Here is a 24,340-nt window from a genome sequence, read left to right as displayed (position 1 = left end):
ACTGGAATGTCTGAGTGTAGCTGCATTCCTCCCCACAGAGCCTGGGGCCCGGCCACCAGCAAGGACTGCCTGTACCTCTCAGGAATGCTCAGGATGAAGACAGGCATGGAAAAGAGAAGCAGGCCTCCCAGGTGTGGGTTTTCCTACCCCAGCCACAGAATGGGGGCCTTCCAGTAGAAATTTGGAAAACTCCACAAAGAGCCAAAAGAGACTTGATCTACAATTTTTTTTTTCCCCAAAAAATACTCTGAGGCTGACATTCTTCAGGGTATGAGCAGGCACTTTGAAAGTTTTTCCCCGCAAAAATTGACTTCTGTCTTTTCTTTTGCTGCCTCTCCTTTCCTTCCAAAGTGGTGTTCCCACTGTGGACAGGGACCTGGGGTCTCAAACCTTCACAGTTTGATCAAACAGAAAAGGGACTGTGGGGGCAACGTGAGCAACGGGAATGTGGGTGATGTTGGGTTGAAGGGGCAAGTCTGGAGAGATGGAGGAGAGACAAGATTGAAAGGATGAGGCGGGTCGGAACGTGAAGAGTGGATCTAGAGTTATGTGAAAGCCTGAGGTCAAGGCAGGGTCTTGTGTCCAAGGCCCAGTGTTTAGATGAGGCTTTCACTAGCCTGGGGATTCTTAGAAAACCTGATAAGAATGTGACAGTGAGTTCAATGGCTGGCCAAGTTGTCTATGAAGAAGAATCCCTGGAGCTCCCATTAAAGCCTGGAAAACAGATATTGCCAGACTCTGACCTTGCTTTCACCTCCCGGTCTTGCTAGACTGAACTCTTCCCTTCTCCAGATTCAATTCTTTTCTGTCCTATTTCTTCTTTTCCTATGTCTTCACCAGCTTAGAGGAAACTCCCATCTAAAGATTGGCACAGATGGAAACTAGAGACAAGTGGTGAGATTTTAAGAGTATCTGAAATGCTAAGAGGGTGATATTGGGCACTTCATTGACAAAGAAAGAAGGAAAGTCAATCATTGTAAATATTTATTATTAGTAATTATTTATTGAACTCTGGGTAAATTGGCTCTTTGTTACATACTTTACATTCAATATAGTAAATCTACAAAAAAATTTCTTTAAGTTGATGATCAGCATTCTATTTTATTTTTTTTATTTTTTTTAAGATTTATGTATTATTTATTTATTTATTTATTTATTTATTTATTTATTTATGATAGACATAGAGAGAGAGAGAGAGAGAGAAGAGAGGCAGAGACACAGGCAGAGGGAGAAGCAGGCTCCATGCCGGGAGCCCGGCACGGGACTCAATCCCCAGACTCCAGGATTGTGCCCTGGGCCAAAGGCAGGCGCTAAACTGCTGAGCCACCCAGGGGTCCCCCAGCATTCCATTTTAAAGATGGGAAGATTAAATTTTAAGTCACAAACTTGCTTAAGATCACTCAGCTTCATCTCAGGTCAAGTTTTTATGGTATAGGAAAGGAATTCACATAGAGCACTTTACATGCCAAGCGCTTTCAGGAATTACAGATGTTACCCAATCAAATGCACACAACAACTCCACAAATATAAAGTTATCCCCTACTTTGCAAATGGGCCTTGAAAGACTCAGTCATCTATCTAAGTTCTCCATGAGCTGGGAGCCCACACTGGGTCTTGAGTCTGAAGTTCTATACTCTGAATGAACTAGCATTAATAACTAAGTGCCTAGAATGTCTACCAGAGTTCACTTTGAGAGAGTCAAGGTTTAAAATCTACGGACGCCTTGGTACCCCCAGGAGTTTCATTTATACCAAGAGGGATACTTGCTACTCTCCTCAAGCCATGACTGTTGCCTGGGGCACTCTTTACTTCATGAAGGTAAATTGTCTAACTCTAAAATTATTATGGGTGGATACAGATTGCTCATTAATGAGCATGATGCCCAGGCAGAGCTCTGGGACATGCTTTGGCATTAGCACTACCCTGTGAAATTGCAGATAAATTACATTGTCTTGCTGACATCGTTTTTTAAAAAAATTTTCCTTCCCTTAATACTTGGAATCAGGTCACATTCTAACTATTTAATCTGGGCCTCAAACTGGCATACAGCATAACTTTAAATGAAATTATATTTAAAACCTAGCCAAAGGTTCATAGAACACTTAATTGCATGTGAGTATATGTGTGCGTGTGTGAGAGTGGTGGGGAAGAGAAAGAGAGAGAGAAGAAAAGAGGAGAGAGAGAGAGAAAGGGAGAGAGAGAAACACAGAAACACACCAACACTAATCAACCCATTAGAATAACTTACATCTGGGCCAGAAGGTGCATGGAAATTCAAAAGCCAGCCAATCATTATCCTCAGTACTCTGCTTCTTCTGGTCACTTGTGTACCAGGGACACTTCTGTTTACCTTAAGGAACGATACAACAACCATATATAATATAAAATGCTGGTTCCATGGTATGTACTTTATGTTCATTATTGTAAATCTGCATAATTTTTTTTTGCAAAAAATTCTTTAAGTTGGGAACTTATTAAGCTCAACAGCAAAGAAACAAACAATCCAATCATGAAATGGGCAAAAGACATGAAGAGAAATCTCACAGAGGAAGACATAGACATGGCCAACAAGCACTTGAGAAAATGCTCCACATCACTTGCCATCAGGGAAATACAAATCAAAACCACAATGAGATACCACCTCTCACCAGTGAGAATGGGGAAAATTAACAAAGCAGGAAACCACAAATGTTGGAGAGGATGCGGAGAAAAGGGAACCCTCTTACACTGTTGGTGGGAATGTGAACTGGTGCAGCCACTCTGGAAAACTGTGTGGAGGTTCCTCAAAGAGTTAAAAATAGACCTGCCCTACGACCCAGCAATTGCACTGCTGGGGATTTACCCCAATGATACAGATGCAGTGAAATGCCGGGACACCTGCACCCCGATGTTTCTAGCAGCAATGTCCACAATAGCCAAACTGTGGAAGGAGCCTCGGTGCCCATCAAAAGATGAATGGGTAAAGAAGATGTGGTTTATGTATACAATGGAATATTACTCAGCCATTAGAAACGACAAATACCCACCATTTGCTTCAACGTGGATGGACCTGGAGGGTATTATGCTGAGTGAAGTAAGTCAGTCAGAAAAGGACAAATATTATATGGTCTCATTCATTTGGGGAATATAAAAATCAGTGAAAAGGAATAAAGGGAAAGGAGAGAAAATGAGTGAAAACATCAGTGAGGGTGACAAAACATGAGAGACTCCTAACTCTGGGAAATGAACAAGGGGTAGTGGAGGGGAGGTGGGCGGGGGGTTGGGGTGATTGGGTGATGGACACTGAGGGGGGGCACTTGGCGGGATGAGCACTGGGTGTTATGCTGTATGTTGACAAATTGAACTCCAATAAAACATTTTTTAAAAATTCTTTAAGTTGGAAATTATTATTCCATTTTACAGATAGGAAAATTGAATCTCCAGCCATTAAGTAACTTGCTCAAGATCACTCAACTTCATCTCATGTCAGGTTGCCTCTTAGATTCTTTATCTTACTTGATCAGTAGTTACTGCTTCTTCCCAATCCTCGTGGCCTACACATCTAAAACTGAAATGTGCATATCTGTTAGCTGGGCTAAAGCATTCCTCAACATAAAACTGATTGACAAACCCTGAATTCAACAGTCAACTTGAAAATGAGTCTTTTTGATACAATGCCCTTACAATCTAGACTTCTATGCTGCCCTTGTATCAACACCATTTTTTGGACTTATTGCTCAAGAACCAATCAAACCATAAAGTTCAAGTGTCCACAAGCCACTCCGACTCCAAACACAACATCCTCTTTTCTTTTGATCCTCACCTCCATAAAAATCAGGGTTGAGTTCAATTTAGCAAATTTTGAGGTTTTATTCAGGCAGGACACTGTGCAAAGCAGTACCTGAGACCCAAAGCTGAGTCAGACAGTGCTTCCAGGGCCACCATGTAGAGATGTGAAGTTGTGTGTGGCTCAGAGTTCCTTGATCCCAGCAGTGAATGTGGCCAGAAATCAAGCCTGGCCCACCTTTTCCAGCCATGGTCTCTGATGCTGATTTGCTTTCACTCAGATGAAGTGATGATGTTTTCTACTCACAGAATATATCGAATGACCTAGTAGAGCTAAGTTCACTTGCCTTCAAAGAATTTAGAGTTGATTTGGGCAAAAGACAGGAACATGGCCAACAGAACACCAGTCATCCAGATTGACTGTCTTAAGAGAGGACAATAAGGGGTCATGGATTCAATACACCTCATCAAAGAGGTGAATGAAGCAGAGCATCAGGAAATTGGAGAATGGGAAAAAGGACTAAGGAAATGAAGTTTGGGGCAGGAGACAGAGGAAAGGGATTCCAGGGCAGGGAACAGCATGAGCAAAAGCAGGAGGCTCTGAGGCTGGAGAAGGATTGTCTTTGACAAAGGGAATTATTCTTGGTTCAGAAACAGCAGGAGGTCAGGGCAATGGGTAGGCTGGGCTGAGACCAGTTTGACCATTAAGGACATGCAGAGCCTGTGAAGTCGTTTCCATGAGTCATAGGTGACATGAGGAGAATTGAGGAATGATGGGGGACTCTGTGCCAGTGGACTAGGGGAAGAGGCCTGAGAGGGGACCTTGGCTGGTGACATCACCATAGTCTGTTGAGGAGGTGTCAGCAGCCAGGGGGGAGACAGGGCCAGTGGGAAGGAAGATGAGAGGTGTGAGAGTTACAAAGGAGATGGGATGGATTACATGCAAGCACGGAGAAGCCTGTGTGGGAAACCCTTTGCCTCTGAGGACTAGCCAGGGCCAATATTGTGGCCAAGGAGGCTCTCCATGGCCCTTTCCAATGCCCCCACCTCTCTCCCTCATTTTGTCCTGGCCATGTTGGCCTCAGTGCTCTTCTGCAAACACACTGGGTTCCATCCCAGCTTACAACCACTGCTCCCTGTGTAGGCTGCGTCTCCCCCAGGTGTTCAGTGGGCTTCCTCTCTTACCTCCACATGCCTCCGAGAAGCAAACTCTGGCCTTCCCCACATGAACAAGCACCTCCTTGCCCCTGGCCACTCCTTGCCACCTGACCACACTTTGGTTTCTTTTGTGACAGTCCTTACCAGGAGGCATGTCTGTTTCTGGCTATCCTGTCTCTCTCCCACTTCTTTCCAAACTCCATAAGGACAGAGACTGTTTTGTTCTCTACTATATCCCTACTGCCTGACACAGAATAGGTGTTCAATCAATATTTACCAAATAAAGCAATACCATCAGCTATAGGAGGATTCTTTGCTTCACTAAGGTCACAGCAGTCCAGATATAAAATGTACAGCCCTAGGAGATAGTTCTTTAATAATAGACTGATTCATGACCAGGCAAGATAACTCATGGAAGAAAATGCTTGAGTGCATTATCAGTCTTTTGGAGACCCATTCATGTCTGAGCCCCTACAAAACTAAATATTGTGCTTTATGAGTGTGGTTTCCAGAAAAGGGGTGTGCTTTTAGAGCAGAGTGGATTAATGCACACAGCTTAGCTCCAGACTCTCAAGGTCCAAATCCTGACTCTGCCATTTGTTAGCTATGCTGCCTTGGGCCTCTCTGTACCTCTCTGAATACCTCCCATGTCTTATTTTTGTTGTTTCCCTGCTCCTTAGTCACCGTCTGATTTCCCAAAGTGGAGGTCCCAGTGGCTTTATGGGAACTATCTACCCATAAGAGACCTTTTTTTTAAAAGATTTTATTTATTCATTCATGAGAGACTCGGGGGGGGGGGGCAGCGCAGAGACACAGGCAGAGGGAACAGCACACTCCATGCAGGGAGCCCGACATGGGACTCCATCCCGGGTCTCCAGGATCACACCCCAGACCGAAGACCACCCCAAACCCCTGAAGCACGAGGGCTGCCCAGAGACCTTTTTATTTGCTTTTTATTTCTGGTCCAAAGTTTCTGGATATATAAATTTGTAGATGATTTATTAAATTTAAATTTTCCTAAAGTAGAATAATATAATCCAAATACTCAGCTGAGCATGATGTACCTTGACTTCAACCATGGGACATAAGTTTTATTATAAAAAAAAATGTCCAAAGTATATTTTAAAAGTAAATGTGAGTAATCTGCGTGATATTCTAGAGCTGTGCTGTCCAGTATGGAGTCCACCACATGTAGCCATTTACATTTAAATCATTAGACTTGAGTAAAATCTAAAATTTAATTCTTCAGTCATCCTGGTCACACTTCAGGTGCTCAATAGCAACATATGACTAGTGGCTACTACATTGAACAATGCAGATAGAGAATGTTTCCATCATTCTTGAAAGTTGTGTTTAATTGTGTTAACAGTACTCTTCTACAAATTCAATAGATTCAGAAATTCAATGATTTTTTTGAAGAAATAGCCAGTGTTCCACGTAGCTAGTGAAACGTTCTAGAGATATTTCAAATATCTGGAGCTTTCCAGCATTTTTGCCAACTCCAGAAATTTCCCCTTAACCCACTTTGTTTTGCTCAATGCCATGCTCTACCACCATCACCCTACAATCCATTTTGCTTCTTTCTGAATTGGTAGGCTAGAACATCTGACAGCTGAACCACACAGGATTATCTTATCTGCCCTGTCAGAATACAGTAATCATGGCACATATCTCAGAGACCCTCTAATGTCTATCATAGTGTTTGAAGATTTGGAGGGTCTTTACAAGCCATTCAAAGGCAGTTCCTTCCTCTTCTCCATTGGCAAACTTCTTGTCGGAGGAGTCTATATGTATACATTGCTTCTATCAATCATCCCTTAACTTCTTCCTGTCTACATTGCCAAGGCATTGTGCTGGGCATTCTGTACAAAGGTAGATATTTAGGATATTGAGGTTCAGAGAGGTTAAGTAACTAGATGACAGATCTAGTGAGTGGTAAAGTCATAATTTGAATTCATATTTGTCAGGCTCAAAAGCTTGTACCCCTTGCAGGTCATCATGCTGCTGCCCATAGATTATGAGTCATTAATGCGTTGTATGTATTGCTTTTCCATGCTCTCAGCCTCCCTGTAGCAGATCACCAAAGTGAGGAAGCATTAGCAGCACTGAGTTAATAAGCCATATTTCCCAGAGTGGAGGCTACTTGGACACTTTAAGAACCTATGAGATCTCTCTTACAAATCATTCTCAAGGTTATTGATTCACCACCAACAAAACCATTCCTTGGAAGTCACTTGTGTTCTGACACAGCTTGCCTTACTATTTAGAAAGCACTCTGACCTGTGTATATGGAGTTATGGTATAGGGAGTCAACATTCTCCCTTTATATGCTCATCATATTTTTTTTTGCATTGAATAAATAACTTTCATGGGGACAAAGACAAAGAAAAGGAAGCTTGTCTAAATCAATTATCCTTAGAAGGAAATTTGATGCAAAGAATGTGAGCAAATTGTAATTACCCTGGACTAACTTTCAGGGTTTAGAAATGTTTTTATTATACCGATTTGAGATGTTCACCAGACTTGTGGATTCTCTTAAGGATGCACCCTGACATTGTCACACCAGTTCTCACTAGTACTAGTACAGGCAATATGACCTGAACATCTAGTGGTAGGATCAAGAGGAAGAAATCAAAAGGATTATCGGGAAGTTGCTGAATGCAGCCGATCACATACACTTCCCAGTGAGTTGACCACTAGACTGGATTCTGACCAGAAAATGTGCATTCAAGCCCAAGTAGACTCAGACTGTGGCAGATTGAAAATTACTACCTATTCTCTAAACTGGTCTTACCTTGTTCCAGACCCAAATACCCAAGGAGTAGGTAGGTTTTATGGTTGTGGACTATTAAGAGATATAAGATTCTCTCCACCACATTCTTTTTTCCAAGCTAACCATTGGGAAATCTGAAATGCTCCAGATCCAGAATCAGTGGTCTTCCTGGGGGTACATAGAAAGAGACCCAAAGCCAGCTCTGGAGATGTCATGGAGCTATTTATAAATGCAGAACCTTCTCATTACCCTCCTCCCCATGCTAAGCCCCTTGTCGTCTGGTTGGCCTGAATCTAAGAGTAGTGAGTCTTCCCGCTGATGGGTGACTCATCATGTCATTTAAGTTTGTCAGTCAATGGAAACCAGAGCTCCAAAGTCTCTCTCCAGGACTATCCCTGGGGAAGCTATTAGGGAGAAGGCAGCCTTGCCAGATGTCTCAGTCCAGCTGGCCTAACTGGCATGTGCAGGGCATCTGCTTATACTCAGGGCCTGGCATGAGGCGAGATGCCTGGAAGAGTATGCTAGAAGCTTTGCTCTCAGTTTTCCTACCATCAGCTACTAACAAAGCCACAAGGAAACCAATGAGTACCTTGAAACATAAACAGGTAAAAAGACATTTAACTCTCCCATTTCAAGTGAGTATGGGTTCACTCTGGGCCTAGCGGGCTGAACATCATGGAGTAGAAAGTACATTACATCTGGGGAACAGAAAACTTGGATTCCCATCCCAAGCTGAACTTAGTTATATGAACTTAAAGTTTTCAATGACCTCTCTCACACTCAGTGTCTTCATCTGTAAAATGGAAACAGACTAAGCTGGTTTTGCTGTGCCTAGCCCACAGGTAGCAAGAAAGCATAAGAAAGCAATTTGTGAACCGTAAAGAAAATGTCAGGTTTTCTTTTACCCTCAAATGTTTATTTCTCATCACAAGCCTCTCCCCTAAATTCCAAACATACATTTCCACCTATCTATTCCATAGGCCTTACCAAATGGCTAGCAGGTGTGTTGGAGAACCACCCAGCCCTTCAGGCCACCAGATGATGCCCAGCATGACCAGAGACCTTGCCAAGCTGCCCGCAGCTGTGGAAGTCTCCTCCCAGTGTGCTAAACACTACTTCATAGGAAACTTCCAACTAAGATCTATCTGGCCCTCAAACTGATTTTATCAAATAGCAAATATATGCTCTTTCTTCAAAAGGCTTTCCTTTTCTGTCAGTGATGATGATCTTCATGGGTGTATAGGCTTAATGCAGAGACCTTGTCTTTGACATTTCTCTCCACTTATCCCCCTTCGCTTTCACATCCCATTAAACACCATTTTTCTTTTCCTTCTTGCATCTTGATGTCTCACAGAATCAGGACTAAGACCAGTCATATGAAACTCAAGGAACTTTCCCCATTGGACTGACACTTGCTATCCTTATCTATGAAATGAGAATATGGAAGTTGCAGTTTTGTTGTGAGCATTAAATAAGATTAACTTTGCCAAATGCATAGCACATGTTAGCTAAGTTCTACCTTCTAGCTAAACTGGATGCCTCAGTGATGTCCAATATCATCCAGGCTTTCCCCAAACCTATCTCCACATCTTCATTCCTGTTCTTTACTTCGCCTGGACTATCCTCTTCCTCTGTCCCATTTCTGTCTACCAAACTGATATGACTCCTTCTCAGACCATCCTTCAAATGCTATGTATCTTTGGCATCCAGGAGTGACACCTACTTCCTCTGAACCATTAATGATTCCTGGGCCTTATGTCTACAACTCATGAGACACCTGACATCACTACTGTGTGCTCTGCTTTGGTACATGTCATCTCTTCTCCTAAACTTTCATGTTTATTTTCTCTGCACATGCCATTTACTTAACAAATCACTTATAAATGACTGAAAGAAATGATCAATCAACTAATTGATGATGATGACGTCTGGCACAAGCAAATGGAAAGCAATTTGGAAGTGATGGTTGATTTACACAAAGAATAAGACACCAAAAGCACTTCATATTTTCTGTGCTGATTTTTTAATGAACATCTTATAATCTTACAAAATAACTGGCTGTAGCTGTTTTACATTACAATACAGTAGATCAGCTCCTTTCACTGTGTTCCCAATCAAGCCATCCCCCTTCTGGTGCTAACTGATGCACTCAATAGTGATCTCACAGAGTAGAGGAAGTGCCAAGTCCAATGCTTTGTAATGCAGGGAAGGAAAGGAGAGAATCAAGAATAACTCTTCACTTTCACGTGCAGATTTGCCAGCTGCCCATTCTTCTTACTCTGTCCTCTCATCTCTCTGGTTGGAGACTGTCACGCTAACCATTAGTCAGCTAGTCCTAGGCAACTTGGACACCAGAGCCCTTAATTACTAGGGAAAAAAGAGCAGTGATTTTTGGAACAAAGAAGGGATTGTGGGAGAGGTCCTCCATGACCCCATGGATGGGTAAAAGCAGCCAAATGTAGACCACCACATGGAGTGAGTTTGAGTTGATATCTCCTGGGGATCTGTGATCATGGTGTCTCGGGCCTTCCACTTTCTTAGTGACATGAGCGCTCTCTAGGCCCCCGGGGTAAGGGCTGGAAGAGCCTGCCATCTCTGAATGGCCAGAGCTGATGAGGGCCGGGCAACCTTCAGCCAGAAGGGCTTTCCACACACCACACAAACTGCCCTCCTGCCTTCTCAGGGCAGCCACAGATTGCAGATGTCGCCAATGGAGAATACAAATTTGTAAACAACAGTGCAACAGAGAAATGTTCTCACTGTTCCTTCTATGAAGAGACTGAACACAGACCCACACTGGCATGAACCACAGGCTCATGACCCCATGGGGGAGCTGTAGACCTCCTGAGCAGGGCAATGCCCACGATCCCTATTCTGCTGCCTCAGTTTCAGACAAGGCAGGATTGCCTGACACAGAGCTTGATGCACTTCCAAGAATTTGGATAATCTCCCCAAGAAAACAATTTTACAACTTTGTAAAAAAAAAAAAAAAAAGTAGAGGATCTAAAACTTTTTCACTGTCCTTTCCATACTGAAACCTACTACAATCCTAGAAATATTTATTCTCTTCTTGGGATACCAAATGTGAACCCAGACAATGAACAGTAGGTATCTAGGTTTCTTTACGGCTAGAAACATAGAGGAAAAGAACTTTTTGGATGGGAAATCTCTGCTTTTTCCTTTCCCCAGTGATGGTGTTACCCTCATTATATACCCCTAGAGATAAATATGTGTATCCTTCCTTTTATCCCATTCCAGATTATTATTCTTTCCTCCATGAAGTCTGGCTCAAGAAAAGGGTGGGGAATATTTCTTCTTCCTATTTGCAAAGCCATTGCTTCAGTGTTGGTGGGAAGAGTAGAAAACTTGTGACCAGACCAAGGAGCAGATGATTCAGAGAGACCAAGGTTGCACTCTAATGTTGGCCTGTTCTTTGCTCCCACTGGAGAGGAAGCTTTGAGGGAAGAAAGCCTCCCAGCCCTTCTTGAGATAACAAACGGAAGTGCTGAGCAAGAAGTTAACTTTTTTCCCCAGGCCTAATCCAGAAATTGTTACCAAAAACAACTGCAATAGACAATGTGCAAAAAGACCATAAGCCTGGGATGTAAGGAAAGGCAAGTTAATGTGGTCATTTTACCCACAGTCCATCTATTGAACAAGAAAGGGTAACAACGAAATGCACCCTACATAGTTGAAATTCTTCTCTCTTCCCACAGAGTGTCACCCTTGCTCCACGTGTTTCCATAGCTTGTTCAAATCAAAATCTCTAGGTCATGGATTTGATAGGTTGTACTTGAATCAATTTTACTTCAGATTCTGCATTGCCTGAAGGAGTCCCCTCTGCCCTGTTTTGGATGACTTGGCCTTGTTCCAAGTCTCTTTGACTCATTTCATCCTCCTGCCCGGGGCTCTGATTTACCCCTGACCTCTCCCATCTCTATGGCCTCCCTTGGCTCCTCCATCTCTGCCTGTTCTTCCATCTCCTCCCACTTTTCCCCTAGGTCATGTCCATAACATTTTTTTCCTCAGAAAATCAACAACTGATCATGTGTCTGTGAATGATAGCCAGGTCTGGGGACCTAGAACGAGAGAGATCAAAGGCCATGAGGCCATGAGGAATCTGTGAGTTTCTGTCATCCTGGCAATCAGAAAACAAGCCCTCGTACAAACTTGTTCACTGACTGGCCGGTAAGAGCCACACTTGGAACAGGCACGTGTGGAAGTGTAGAGGCTCCTGGGTCTCACCAACTCCAACTAAGAGTTCTGAGAAGTGAAAAGTAGTGAGTATATTTTTTTTGGATATATACACAAGAACCACTGTCTGGTTCTTCTGGGCCCAGCAACAATGGGTACTCCCACCCAAATTGCCATGCCTCTTAACGTTATCATTCCAACCCTCATCAAGCTGGGCCTAGCTTCCTACTCGTGAAAAGATGATTTGCTGATAGGTTAGGATCAAGAACTCCATCTAATTTTTTTCTCTCTCTCCTTCACCACTTCCCTTTCAACCTGCCAACCCCCATCCATAGAACGATGGCAGAACCACTGGTCTTTCTGTACTCCAACCCTCGGTATTCATTTTGGATGTGAACTTCACAGCAGCATGTGTGGCACAATGTATAATTTTTAGCTTAGTAGACAGCAAAAAATATAATATATATAATATATTTATATAATTATGTTTAAATACTTATAAAGAATTAATGACTAACCTCATTATTACTAAAGGAGACTACACAAAAGAAAGGGAGCCAGTTTAAAGTAGATGAACCCCAAAAGATGGCAATTCATTCAAAATGGGTGTTTTACAGAGTGTCCCTGGCAACTTCTCTTCTAGTATTTTGGTATTGGTGTACAAGTTGGGTGGGGCTGAACGGCTGACAGGGTGCAGAGTGGGGAACAGGGCAAGAGTTGAGGATGGGGTTGAATAGAATATAAATGGGGGAGGAGGGTCCTTGTATATCTATCATATTTCTCCTGCCACTTTTAATTAACTGCCTCTTTGAAGAAACTTTTGCCTGTGATTCTTCCCTACATGGGCTACTTGATGCAACAGTTGGCACCTATAAACATCGTCCTGCATGTCTATAAGATCCTCATGCTCTTCTTTCTTCCTTTATTTCACAACCTTTCTTCTTCATTCATCTTTTATTTCCTTTTGTGGAGGCCTCTCTTTCTTACTGCCTCCAGGGCAGTGGAAGCAGAGGCTTGATCCCACAGTTACTGATTTTCTTCAGCCTTGGGGTCTCGGCAGGTGCATTCATCCAGGTCACAGTCAGCAGCAAATGGAATCACCTAAGGGAAATCAAAGAGAAGTTGAAATAACCATTTTCTTGCCAAGCTTCATACTTTTCAACCAGCTTTTGCTTTTCTCACTTGGTCCCAGAGGAAGTGTAGGATTACTGTTAATATCACAGAACTGAAATTAACACCCAGTTCTTTCACTTACACATCATGTCTCTCTGGGCAAGGTAAATCTTCCTTACTTCGCTTTTATATAAAGTGGAAGGACAACAGTAACTACCCCAGGAGATGTCAGTGTGATTTAAATAAAATGATGGATATAAAACACACATTTCCAGGCACCTATAACACATGTTACTACTGCTTCTAATATAATCACTGATGTCAAAAACCACTATTAATGTTTTTGTTGCCATTATTCTGTTCACAAAACCTCTGTAAAGTAGGTCAGATGAATGCTAGCATTTTCTTTTTAAATTTTTTTTTTATTTATTTATGATAGTCACACACAGAGAGAGAGAGAGAGGCAGAGACACAGGCAGAGGGAGAAGCAGGCTCCATGCACCGGAAGCCTGACGTGGGACTCGATCCCGGGTCTCCAGGATCGCGCCCTGGGCCAAAGGTAGGCGCCAAACCGCTGCGCCACCCAGGGATCCCCTAGCATTTTCTTTTTAGAGGGAAGACCAAGAGAGATTGAATGACTTAACTCAAGGTCATGACACCACTATCTGGAAAACCAAGGCTCTGCAGCGTAGCTGTATGACTCCTACTTCTTGGTGTTCTTGGAGCCATAAGATCATCTTTGCCATCTTTTTTTTTTTTTTTTTTAGATTTTATTTATTTATTCATGAGAGACAGAGAAAGAGAGAGGCAAAGATACAGGCAGAGGGAGAAGCAGCTCCATGCAGGGAGCCTGATGTGGGACTTGAATCCAGGTCTCCAGAATCATGCCTTGGGCCAAAGGCAGGCACTAAATTGTTGAGCCACCCAGGGATCCCCTCATTTTGCCATCTTAAAAGCATGAAGTTTTGCCCACCTTGAACCCAGGATGTACTCTGACTCGGTGAAACGATGTATCTCTCTACCCATTGTTTGTGGCTGGATTGCCTTCCTGTTATATAATCAGCCCTACTCTGTGCCAAAAATGATCTGGCAAACGTTGATCTCTACCCGTTTGGACTACAGCACCAATAGACAACATACTTACTGAGTGTCCATAACCAGCTCCAGAGATAATTGGGCATTTTGGGGGACATGATGTAAAAAGTGGCAAAGATGCTGCTGCCCTTTGGGCATGGACAATCAAGTGAGGTAAGAATGGATAAGCACATCATTTAATACCTCAAGTATACTGAAGAGATGAGCTTGGTGATTGAACAAGGGGGTTGGAGAATGGGTGGTGTTATTTGGGAGAATTTTCCAGCATATTTTCACATGTGAGGTAAAATGTGATTTAAGGGGATAAAATGCCTTTTCTTTAAAAAAAAAAAGATTTTATTTATTTATTTGAGACAGAGAGAGAGAGCAGGCAAGCAGAGGGAAGGGGCAGAGGAAGAGGAAGAGAGAGATATTGTCCACAAGACTCCATGCTGAGTGCGGAGCCAATGTGGGGCTTAATCCCACAACCCTGAGCTGAAATCAAGAATTGGATGGTCAACTGACTGAGCCACCCAGGTGCCCCATGAACTGCTTTTTCAATCCTGATTCGAGTACATGTTGGCTATAGGCACTGAAGTCCATTAAAGACAAACCCTAAATTTACTGAGTGTGAGATGGAGATGGGGCAAGAATTGCTTGCTTTCTTCTGAAGTAGTCATATCTTCCTGTGTAGAGATGGAATCATTGAGCAGTTATTTTCTGCAAGTAAGAAAAATAACTAGTTGACATAATTTCTGACCTGTTATCCAAACTCTTGATCTGTTTTTCTTGGTTTGGGATTTATTGTTTTTTAGAGCAAAAGAGGGCCAAATTGAACAGTGATCCAATGAGCCCCTGAGCATTCTGCATTAAATAAGTTAATTCATAGAAGTGGTGAGAACAGTGTCTGGCATATATCAGTAATATCGGTCATTAGGTGCCATAGTATTCAGGTCTGTGTAGAGGTGATCACATAGGTGTGACCTCTTGTGGAGACATGTACAAGGAAGGAAATACTTACTCTCACTTGCATATTTCTGATTCATCAAATTGACCAGCTAGCATCAAATATCTTTGAAGCACTTGGCTTCTTATCCATATTATAGCAAAATTTCAGCCTATTAAATTTCACAGTTTTAGCATAAGCGTATCTGCCAATTTAATAAAGCCCAGAAAATTAGAGATAAAAGGAACCGAGAAAAAGACTACTGCTTGGATGTGGTCTAAGGAATGCTCCAGGTAGCTTGTGGTGGCCACTCAGCAGAAACTTGAAGTATGCTTATAATATACCATATAGGATTATTAACTTAATTACAAAGATTAATAACTAGATACCACTTCATTGGTAAATCTGCCTCCCTAGGGGGTAGAGACCATAATTCCCTGCCAAAAGAGGTATATCTTGGACATGATAAGCAGACATGAGTCTCTGAGTAGCAAAAGCCACGGCTTTTCTGAAGAGTTCCAGGACCAACCATTAGGGAACTAGTATTTTCTAACAACCTCACCTAAAATCACTGCCCTTAATCCTGTCACCATTGAAGCTTAAACGTTTGTTCATTATAACTCCCTCTTGACTACTGAATAAAAACCAATTATGACAGGGAATGAAGGAGAACCAGCCAAAGCCCCTGCCTTTATTTCTGGCACCCATGCCCCGCCTGTTACCTGCAGGTGCCCTCACTTACCTTCTTGGAAGAGAGCGTGGAAGAACAGCAGTCTCCCCCATCATAGTGGCAGTAGGCCCGATTGTTGATGGTGTCACACCACCCATCTGCTTGGAAAGGCTGGTGAGGATATGAGAGGTCAGTGTCTAAGAACAGCTTCACTGGGCTTTGTACTACTCTCCCACCCATCCCCACCATAATCCATGGAACTCAAGAGATATTATGGGACCACTCCCAAGGGGCAGGATACAAACTGACCTAACATGCTCAAGAAATTGAAAAGTCTCAAGACCAAGGACCCAAGGATTTGTCACATTTCACCTGCAACATCTGCTTCTGACCAACCCTAGGATCCAGAATGGTTCACTTAAACTCCTTGATCAACTTTTTCACCTTTTTGTAATTAGTGATAGGTCTTTATATAAAATAGGTAACAAAATATTTTCATACATTTTAACTCTGTTGATCATCAGGAAAAGCTGTGCTGCAGGCAAGGTTGGCTTTAATGGAGATGCATAGAAATGACAGAAACTTCCCCGAGGTCGCATAGCTATCATCAGGCAGACTTTGGGATTAGAAGTTATGCATCCTGACTTTCTGCTGCTTCTCCCAGAGTAAGAGCCATAATTTCAACCCCCCCCCACCGCACCCCCCCCTTCTCCTAATACTTGTATTTAGAAACCCTGGTAGTCCTGGTATGCTATGAAAACTCAAATGATGTCTGTCCAGATTGCAGGGGTCCTAGGGTTTGGGACACCAGTGCTGGAACAGAAATAAACTTACATGTACAGCTACCTACTGCATAGCAGCTAGACACAGGGTGAGAGCAGAGAAAGCTCAACTGTTCCCATTCATTCCTGTTACTGCTACAAGTTAACAGAAACCAAAATGGGAAAAGGGCCCAGGCCAAACCAGAGTTAATGGAGTGTTTCTCCCCAAAAGGGAATATATGATAAGAACAGCAACAAGCGGTTAAAAAAATAGCCCAGGAGCCCCATGCATTGTTACCCTAGAACCACTCCTGGAGAAAAACAATGTCCCACTGCATCCTGGGGAGCATACCAGCCAGCCCACCTACTCAATCACATTGGCTGCTTCTCATCCTGAGTGGATGCCCAATTGCGAAGCCTCAGACATCTTGTGGTCAAACTCTTTGGACCACAATATAGTAGACTTTCGAGTTCTGAGGTCACCTTCCAGTTGACACATTTAAATCACTTTCTCTCCCCCCACCCTCTTTAAATGTCAAATAGAGGGACTGCTCCCTACTTCATTGTGCTTTGATGAGATAGATCACTTAACTAAAAAAAAAAAAATAATAAGCCATTAAATAATTTTCAGCAATTGAATTACATCAGAACGAGCTCATCCAAATTATTACTTCAATGTTTTGATTTATTCTATGGGATCCTGAGGTCATTTGAACATCATTCCAGATGTATACCAGTTTTCCAATCCCTGAAAAGTTGCTACTTGTGGGGTGGAACTCCACAGCTGTTGCACAGCTGTACAGCAAAGTCATTTGAGAGCAGGAAGTAAAAATGAATTCTGTTTTCAACATGGGCCTCAATGGGATAAAAGACAGAGATTTTGAGATGAGCATTTGTCTTTAACACTGGAGTGAATGGCTCTGCAGAACAATCAGGACTTGAGGCTACAATTGCAGTCAAATAATAGGAGTCGAAATATAGCTAGCTACATCCTTAGCATTCAGAAATGCTCTTGGGTCCTCCCAAGAGGACCAGATACATCCACTGAGATTCCCCCCTAGAGTTTTATTTTCCTTTTTTCAAGTGTTTGGTGGAGTATATTTTCCTCATCTAACACTGCATCTGTTACTTTTTCTCCAACCCTGACTGACTCATTGGCAAAACTTAATCTGTTCCTTCTTTATTTTTCATGTTATTGTCTATAAAAAATCCAAAGAGCACCCAAAATACTTTTCTTACATATAAAAGTATGGTCTTGGGTACGGAGGACTAAAGGGAGATCTTCCTTTTTGTAAGAACAACTTAAACTTTTGAATGAATTAATAAAGGATCCAGGGGGATCTTTCTTTCCAAAGTCTTCTCCAAGGATGGCTTCTCATCTTAGGAACACTAGGGAAGAGAGGCTGAAAAGTGCAAAAATAGTCTAGGTGACCTTCTTTAGCTCCCAATGGGTGTCTACTGCTATAGCCCAAGCATGATTTCTAGAAACTGCTTCTTTTCTGCTCTTAAAGGGCCATCTGGGAAAAAATAAAGGGAATTTATAAAAAGGGGCAGAAAATCAGAGAAAAGGTTGGTAAGACCCAAGTATTTAATTTACTATATACCTATTAGAATTAATTGTTCCTCCCCCAACCTGCCAAAAACAACTACTCCACCCTAAATAAACAGAGTCTCCTATGGCAACATGTGCCTGGGAAGCTTGACAGCTTGAGTCCAAAGTTACAATGGAAAAAATGGGAAGGGAAAAATGACTCATTGATCCAAAGTTTTTAAAGCATCTGAAGACTGAATGTAGATTAGATCAAAATCTCAATAATGCAAAGGTATCAGACTGGGGACATCACTCCTTGCTGTAGGAAACTTCCCCTAAGGGAGGGTGCTAGGCTTGGTTTCTCTGCACAGCATGTCCATAGATGAATTTTTACTACCTATACATATACCTCATTTATCCTATAACATCAGCAAATAAAGTGCTTCACATAAGTGAATTTTTCAATCAAATACCTGTAGCCTATTTCCTTAGGAGACACTTTTTCATTTTCAATTTTAACCATTTTGTCAGAAGAAAAACAAACATTCCTATTATCCTGACTTTTAATAAGTTTAATAGAATACAAAGTCATTAACATGAACATTTTTCATTTTCATTTACAGGAGGACTCTCTGTGTTGGGCTACTTACCCTTTCACTAAGTGAGCAGCCTCTAAAACTCTCTCTCTTTATGAGTCAAGCTTCTTAGAATTATACCTCAACTAAATACCTAGACCTGAGAGAGACATGAGGTTTCTCTTCTTATGATGAGCTTGATAATATCTACGGCCAGCTAGTTGTGTTCCAGGAAGATGAGGCAGCCATATAAACGTCTATCAGTGAGTGATGAAATTGGAAGGGCTGTCAACCTGTATGCTTCTAAGACTATGGAAACTGTACGACTTCAGAAACTTCTCAAAAGTAAATTTCTTCTTTATGTTATCTATATTCTTCATGTTATGTTATTTTCTGTTTAAGATTGTTTGGAAAGTTAGGCATGGTTAGGGATGGTAGCCCTATTCATTGTCTATGGATATAGTCATTCATTCAGTCATTCAACATCCTTTATCCCATACCTCTATGTGCCACACATTGTTACGGGGATACAAAGATAAATCAAACATGGTTCCAGTCCTTGATAGAATCCATCATAAACAAGTATAGCTTATGATGATAAGTGCTCAAAGGGGTGTGGGCAAGAGAGAAGTACCTAATCCAGATTTTGGTTGGGGATATTTGTAAGAGCTTTCAGGGGCTGGCTCTGCTCTAACCAGCTCTGTGGTGGAGAGGTTGGGACTGGATGATTCAGAGGGGAAGCCTGAGAAAACTTGTAAGGGAAAAAAATAGGGTGAGACAGGTGGTCCCAGACTGCCTATCACATACCCATCCTCAGAAAGCACTCCATAAATGCTTACTGACTGGCTGATAACACTTCTATTATTTGAATTATATGAAGAACTTTTTTCTCTATAGCTTGCAACAGAATTCCTGACCACACTGATATTTTAGAAAGGTTAATTTTGAACTTGAGATGTTCTGCTCTGCTAACCTATAACTTAGATCTCAGCCAAAAGTGACTACTATACCCCTACAGGTAAGACATGGAGCAGAATCCTGATTTATCATCTTGAGGAATGTTTCAGACCAGGAGAAGATGCTAATCACCATTCATGCCTAATGCTTAACACTATTTTCTTTTTCCCATGTCATTTCCCATCAAAACCCTCTTGGTATGTGGGTCTGACAAATCAGACCCACATCCATTTCTTATTGATGAGGCTACATCAGGGCCAAAAGAAGCCCTTTTCCAGGGAAGCTGTGGTGCCATGCCCAGTGGAGTCCTTGCAATAGACGGAAACTCTCATAAATATATACAAGAATGTGTGCCAAGTTTCTCTTTTTTTTCTGGCTTTTCAATGAATGCTTGGCCTGAGTCTCTAGTCTCATTCTCCTTTTATCCCATGTCCACAATGCCTAGGCTTCACTGCAAGGTTGCTCTTAGAATTTCACAAGTGAAAATTGTGAAGTCTTTGAGGCCTCTCAAGAACCCTTCATGACCAGAACACTACTTGCTTTCTGGTTGTTGTTGTTGTTGTTGTTGTTGTTGTTTTTTAAGGAACATAGATTACATGAAGTTCTAAGGTTGGAACTTTTGTTTTACAAATGATGAAACGGAGCCTTAAAAAAGGAGAAATGTCTTGTTGGTAAGACTAGTGGTGGCAATCCTGGGAATAAGATAGGGTCTCTGGATTCTTGATCTGATGTCCTTTCTACTATAGCATGCTACCACTATCTGATGATTTCACTAATTTTTTAATTTATTGAGAATTCAGGGTAATTTAAATTCCTTTGGCACCTCTATAAAAAAAGGCTTAGGTACAGGAAAATTAATAATTAAGTGAACCCAATGATCCAATATACAAGCAAAAAAAGGGCTGTCTATGTATTAATTCCCCTGAACTCCAATAACTTCACTTCTGCTCTTCTCAGTTGCAGATCAACATTTATCCCAAATAAGCTACCTGGCACTATCACTCCTTTTGGCCTCAGGGCTTGGTCAGCACATATTTTCCTAGAGGCTGATTTCCCCAGGAGGAAGTAGCACTATGCTCCCATCCCATCAGCAGATGCCTGCAACCCAGAAACATTTATTTCTGGGTCCCAGAATGCTAAAGCCAGATATTTTTCTGCTCACTGCAGTCATCTGACAGAAAGAGGAAATGGAGCTGTTCCCCTCCTCCAGTGTTCACCCCTTGGGGTGGGAGGGTGCCAATGATCTCACATTTGTGGGTTTGCAACAATCTTCCTGGAAAATGTAAAATTAAAATAGATACCCTGGGATGGATTCTGCAGGAAGAGTTTCTTCCATACAACCTCCTCTGGAAAATCTCATCTGGCTTCCTGGACCCAGAGAGTCCTCCCTTCCTTTGCATTACCATGGTATATTTTATCCAAATATGATTCTTTGGGACTTAACACTCTGTATTATCATGGGCTCAGAGTCTAACTAACCATCTTTATAGTACCAGCTGCTAGTTCAATGTCTGATGCCACAGAAGATTCTCAATAAATGAATAAATATGAGGGTAGCTAACTAAATGTCCTTAGCTTATTTTGTGACCAGATCCCTCCTTTTCATTATTCCTCTCCTACTATGTACAGAGCATTGGTATACATTTATCTACAAGTGGGCAGAGACAGCAGAATGTACCATCTGAAAGTTCTCCTTCTATAAACAATCTAAAAGTGTTGGAAAAAATTTAATGATATCCTCTTAACTCCAGAGCTGGGATAATAAGAAAAGAAGAAAAATTACCAGAGGCCAAAGCCAAAAAGCATCTGAAAACCAAAGCAGAAAGAAAGTAGTGAAAGCATGGCTGTTTTAGGAATGTTTGCAAATATCTGTAATCAAGTGGTTTGGTTTTAACAGCTGATTGGGAATAGGGGCCCAGGTCTTAGGTCTTTGCAAGGAGGGTAATTTATAAGCGATGCTGTTAGTATTTTAACGAGAAGGCTGTGTTTGTGATGACTGATATGGAATGACACAGTCATCCAGCAATGCGGCACAGGTAACTTGGCTCCCTTGGCACTGGTAGATCTGTTCCTGCCTACCAGTCCTGAAGACTAGATGATGCAAATCCGCTGATCACTAAGGTATTAAGGATCTGCTAAGCTACCAGACAGTAGTTGAAACTGCAAATAGTACCTCTTGGAAGGCCAAGGGTCTACTCTACAAACAACAGACAAGCAAGATGTAATTCAAAGAATGGCAGTGAAGACACATGTTCTGTTGGATGGGCAGAGAGAAGCCCCCCGTTGGTTGGCCAACAGAGTGATCAGGAGTTGGGTTGTAGTCCTGTGGTCTACTGTATTTTACTGGTCCATGTAAAGTCATGGAGCTTCTGTGTAGGGCTTCAAATCTCTCTGCCTGTGCAATCTACCAGACCCTCAAAAAAGGAAAAGCAAATGTGGCATTTTATAGGGTCCAAAAGAAAAGCCGGATTATAAACAGTTTATCTCTGTCTGACACCAAAACTAAAGCACAGTCCTGGAATAGAAATAATCAAATAGTGCAAAAATCAATTCTTCTGAAAGAAATAGTTGGGATAAATTGAGATGGAAAAAGAAAAGCAAACAAAGTAAGGTCAAATGACTTCTTTCTCCTGTAAGATTTTCATTGGCTTGAAGGTACAAAGGGCTTAATACCTCCTGCTCTGGAAAATGATCAAGGCTGTACAGTCCGGTGATTAAGAGCATGGGATATGGTGTTAGATAAACCTGTGCCCAGATCCCAGCTGTGCTCCTTACCAACTCTTAGATTGGAGCAAATTACTGGATTTTTAAATCAGCAGTATCCTTGCTGGTGAGTGAGAATGACACCTACCTCATAGATTGTTGTAAGGAGTCAATGAGCAAATGGAGGTGAGATACTTAACACAGTCCCTGGTCCACAGTAAGTACTCAAGGGATCCTAGTTTTATGAAGGTGGCAGCAACACTACCATTGCTTTTACTGCTGTGGGTTTGGTGTCTGAGTTCCCTCCACAGAGACTCTGGTCAGAAAAACTCCAAGATTGTACCAGCAACAATTTACAGTCAAAGCCATGGATGCTCTCATCCCTGCGCCTCCTGCCCCATTCACTTTCACCACAAATGCACCATCTGAGTCACGAAGGAGTCAGGTGACAAGGGAAATGGGTCTGGAAATTATAAAAACAGAGTGGGAGAGGCGACTGGCTTCTGGAAACCAGGGCTCTCCTCAAAACCATAGTGGTGACTGGAGTATCTTAGCCTCTGAAAAACCCCAAACATCACAGACACCTCTTCCCTGACGTGCACCACAGGAAAACAGGAAAGTGAGAAGACTCTCTGTGACTTACTTTTCAGCCAAAAATAACCTCCTAGCAGCCCCTTTCATTTCACTGCAAATAAAGACCCAGCGCTGCAGACTCTTCTACCTCACTTACAAACATACGCCAGCCTGCTTTCCCACTAGCCTCCCCTCTGGGCCCGACAGAGCCAGGTGCTTCTCACCCACCCCAAGGCGGGGGCAGGGTAGGAGCCCCAAGTTCTGAAGATAAGGCAGGGGTGCACTCAGGTAGAGTCTGCATTTATCTGTGCCAGAGAAACGGTGGCTCAGAATTAGAGCTCTACTACCCAAGAGATAGAGACAGAAGAGAACATCCCTCCACAGGTCCTCGTCACACTGTCTTAGAGGGTCAAGGACTGAACAAGGCAGCCCTCCTGACATTTGTGTTCTGCCCCATCTGTTGGGAAATGCCATGGTTGTGAGCCACTGCTACTGACAGGAGTCAACCTGGAGGCTGCACGCATGCTAAGAAGCTCTGTGCCTTTGGCCCTTACCCCCATGGCCCTTCTACCAAACTGCACAAGACCGTGACAGTGCCCAGCGCTCTGCTCCAGGCCACCGTCCCTACTCCTTCTTCACATCTCCATAATCACAAGGTCACTGTCAGGCCCCTCTATGCCATAGCTTTTCTCCATGTCCCAAACAAAGAAACCTCCAAACCTTTCTTCTTCTCCAATAGTCTGACTCCTGTCCCCCACGCTTGCCTTTGTCTCTGGAGCAGCTGGTCCAGATTTTGTATCAGTGACTCCTAATCCTGTGCTTGTTGCCCTCCCTCCTTCTCCAACCACACAGTAACACTTCCCAAGATGCAGTTCTCCCGGAGTCCTGGTATCTGTGATGTAACAGAGGCTGTGCCTGGGCTCCCAGCAAGAACTAAGAAGGACACACCATCAGGCCTCATCCGCCTCTCCGCAGCCAGCCTGATGGGCCCACTGATGGATTCTCGTGATTTTGTCTTTCTTGTTTGGATGGGGGCTGGGGAAGGTGGTGGTGGCAGAGGTGGCAAGCAGGCCCTCCTGCCAGGGTCCTGCTGTGCTACCTTTGACTTTCTTCTTAAACAGAGGAATGGATTAGCAACTGTTTGTGCCTCCTCTCCCGCTAATTGGAGCTGACCTACTGCGTTTCAAGGTTAGGGACAGAAACTCTGAAGAGGTCTGAACTCTGTAGGGCAGGGACACTTCCTTCCTTCCCTCCCCCACTCCTGCTTCCTTCCAGGAGCAACAGGTCACACAGAGCAGCAGGTTCACAACCAACGACAGGTGAGTGAGCATCATGGAGCACCCCCTCCCCCCCAGAATAGACTTTCTAAACTAAGAAGCCAGAGTATTTTCTGCTTGCCTTGCCTTCTTCGAGATAAGGAGCTCGCCCTCCTTCCCTCTCCTTCCCTGGCTTCCCGAGATGATCCGTTCTCGCTATCCTCCCGTCTCTTAAACATCACCTGCCAGGGGCTGCGCCTGACCTTCCAGGTACAGGTTGGTACAGCCTGA

At 42.8% G+C, this 24,340-nt stretch overlaps 1 protein-coding gene across 1 annotated transcript in view; it reads right to left on the bottom strand.

Annotated features, from left to right (window-relative positions):
- Positions 1 to 9,720: 9,720 nt before the first annotated feature.
- PAPPA2 (pappalysin 2) overlaps positions 9,721 to 24,340 on the bottom strand; it is a 272,846-nt gene continuing 258,226 nt past the window's right edge. Inside the window, exons 22-23 of the mRNA XM_055319554.1 lie at positions 15,766 to 15,864; positions 9,721 to 12,991 (exon numbers count right to left, since the gene is read on the bottom strand). Of these exons, the coding sequence (XP_055175529.1) occupies positions 12,917 to 12,991; positions 15,766 to 15,864 (174 nt within the window). The 3' untranslated portion in view covers positions 9,721 to 12,916. The remainder of the gene's footprint in view (positions 12,992 to 15,765; positions 15,865 to 24,340) is intronic.

The sequence above is a fragment of the Nyctereutes procyonoides genome, unplaced genomic scaffold, assembly GCF_905146905.1.
Source record: "Nyctereutes procyonoides isolate TBG_1078 unplaced genomic scaffold, NYPRO_anot_genome, whole genome shotgun sequence".
In the NCBI taxonomy this organism is placed as follows: domain Eukaryota; kingdom Metazoa; phylum Chordata; class Mammalia; order Carnivora; family Canidae; genus Nyctereutes; species Nyctereutes procyonoides.
This window is presented reverse-complemented; position numbering and strand designations above follow the sequence as displayed.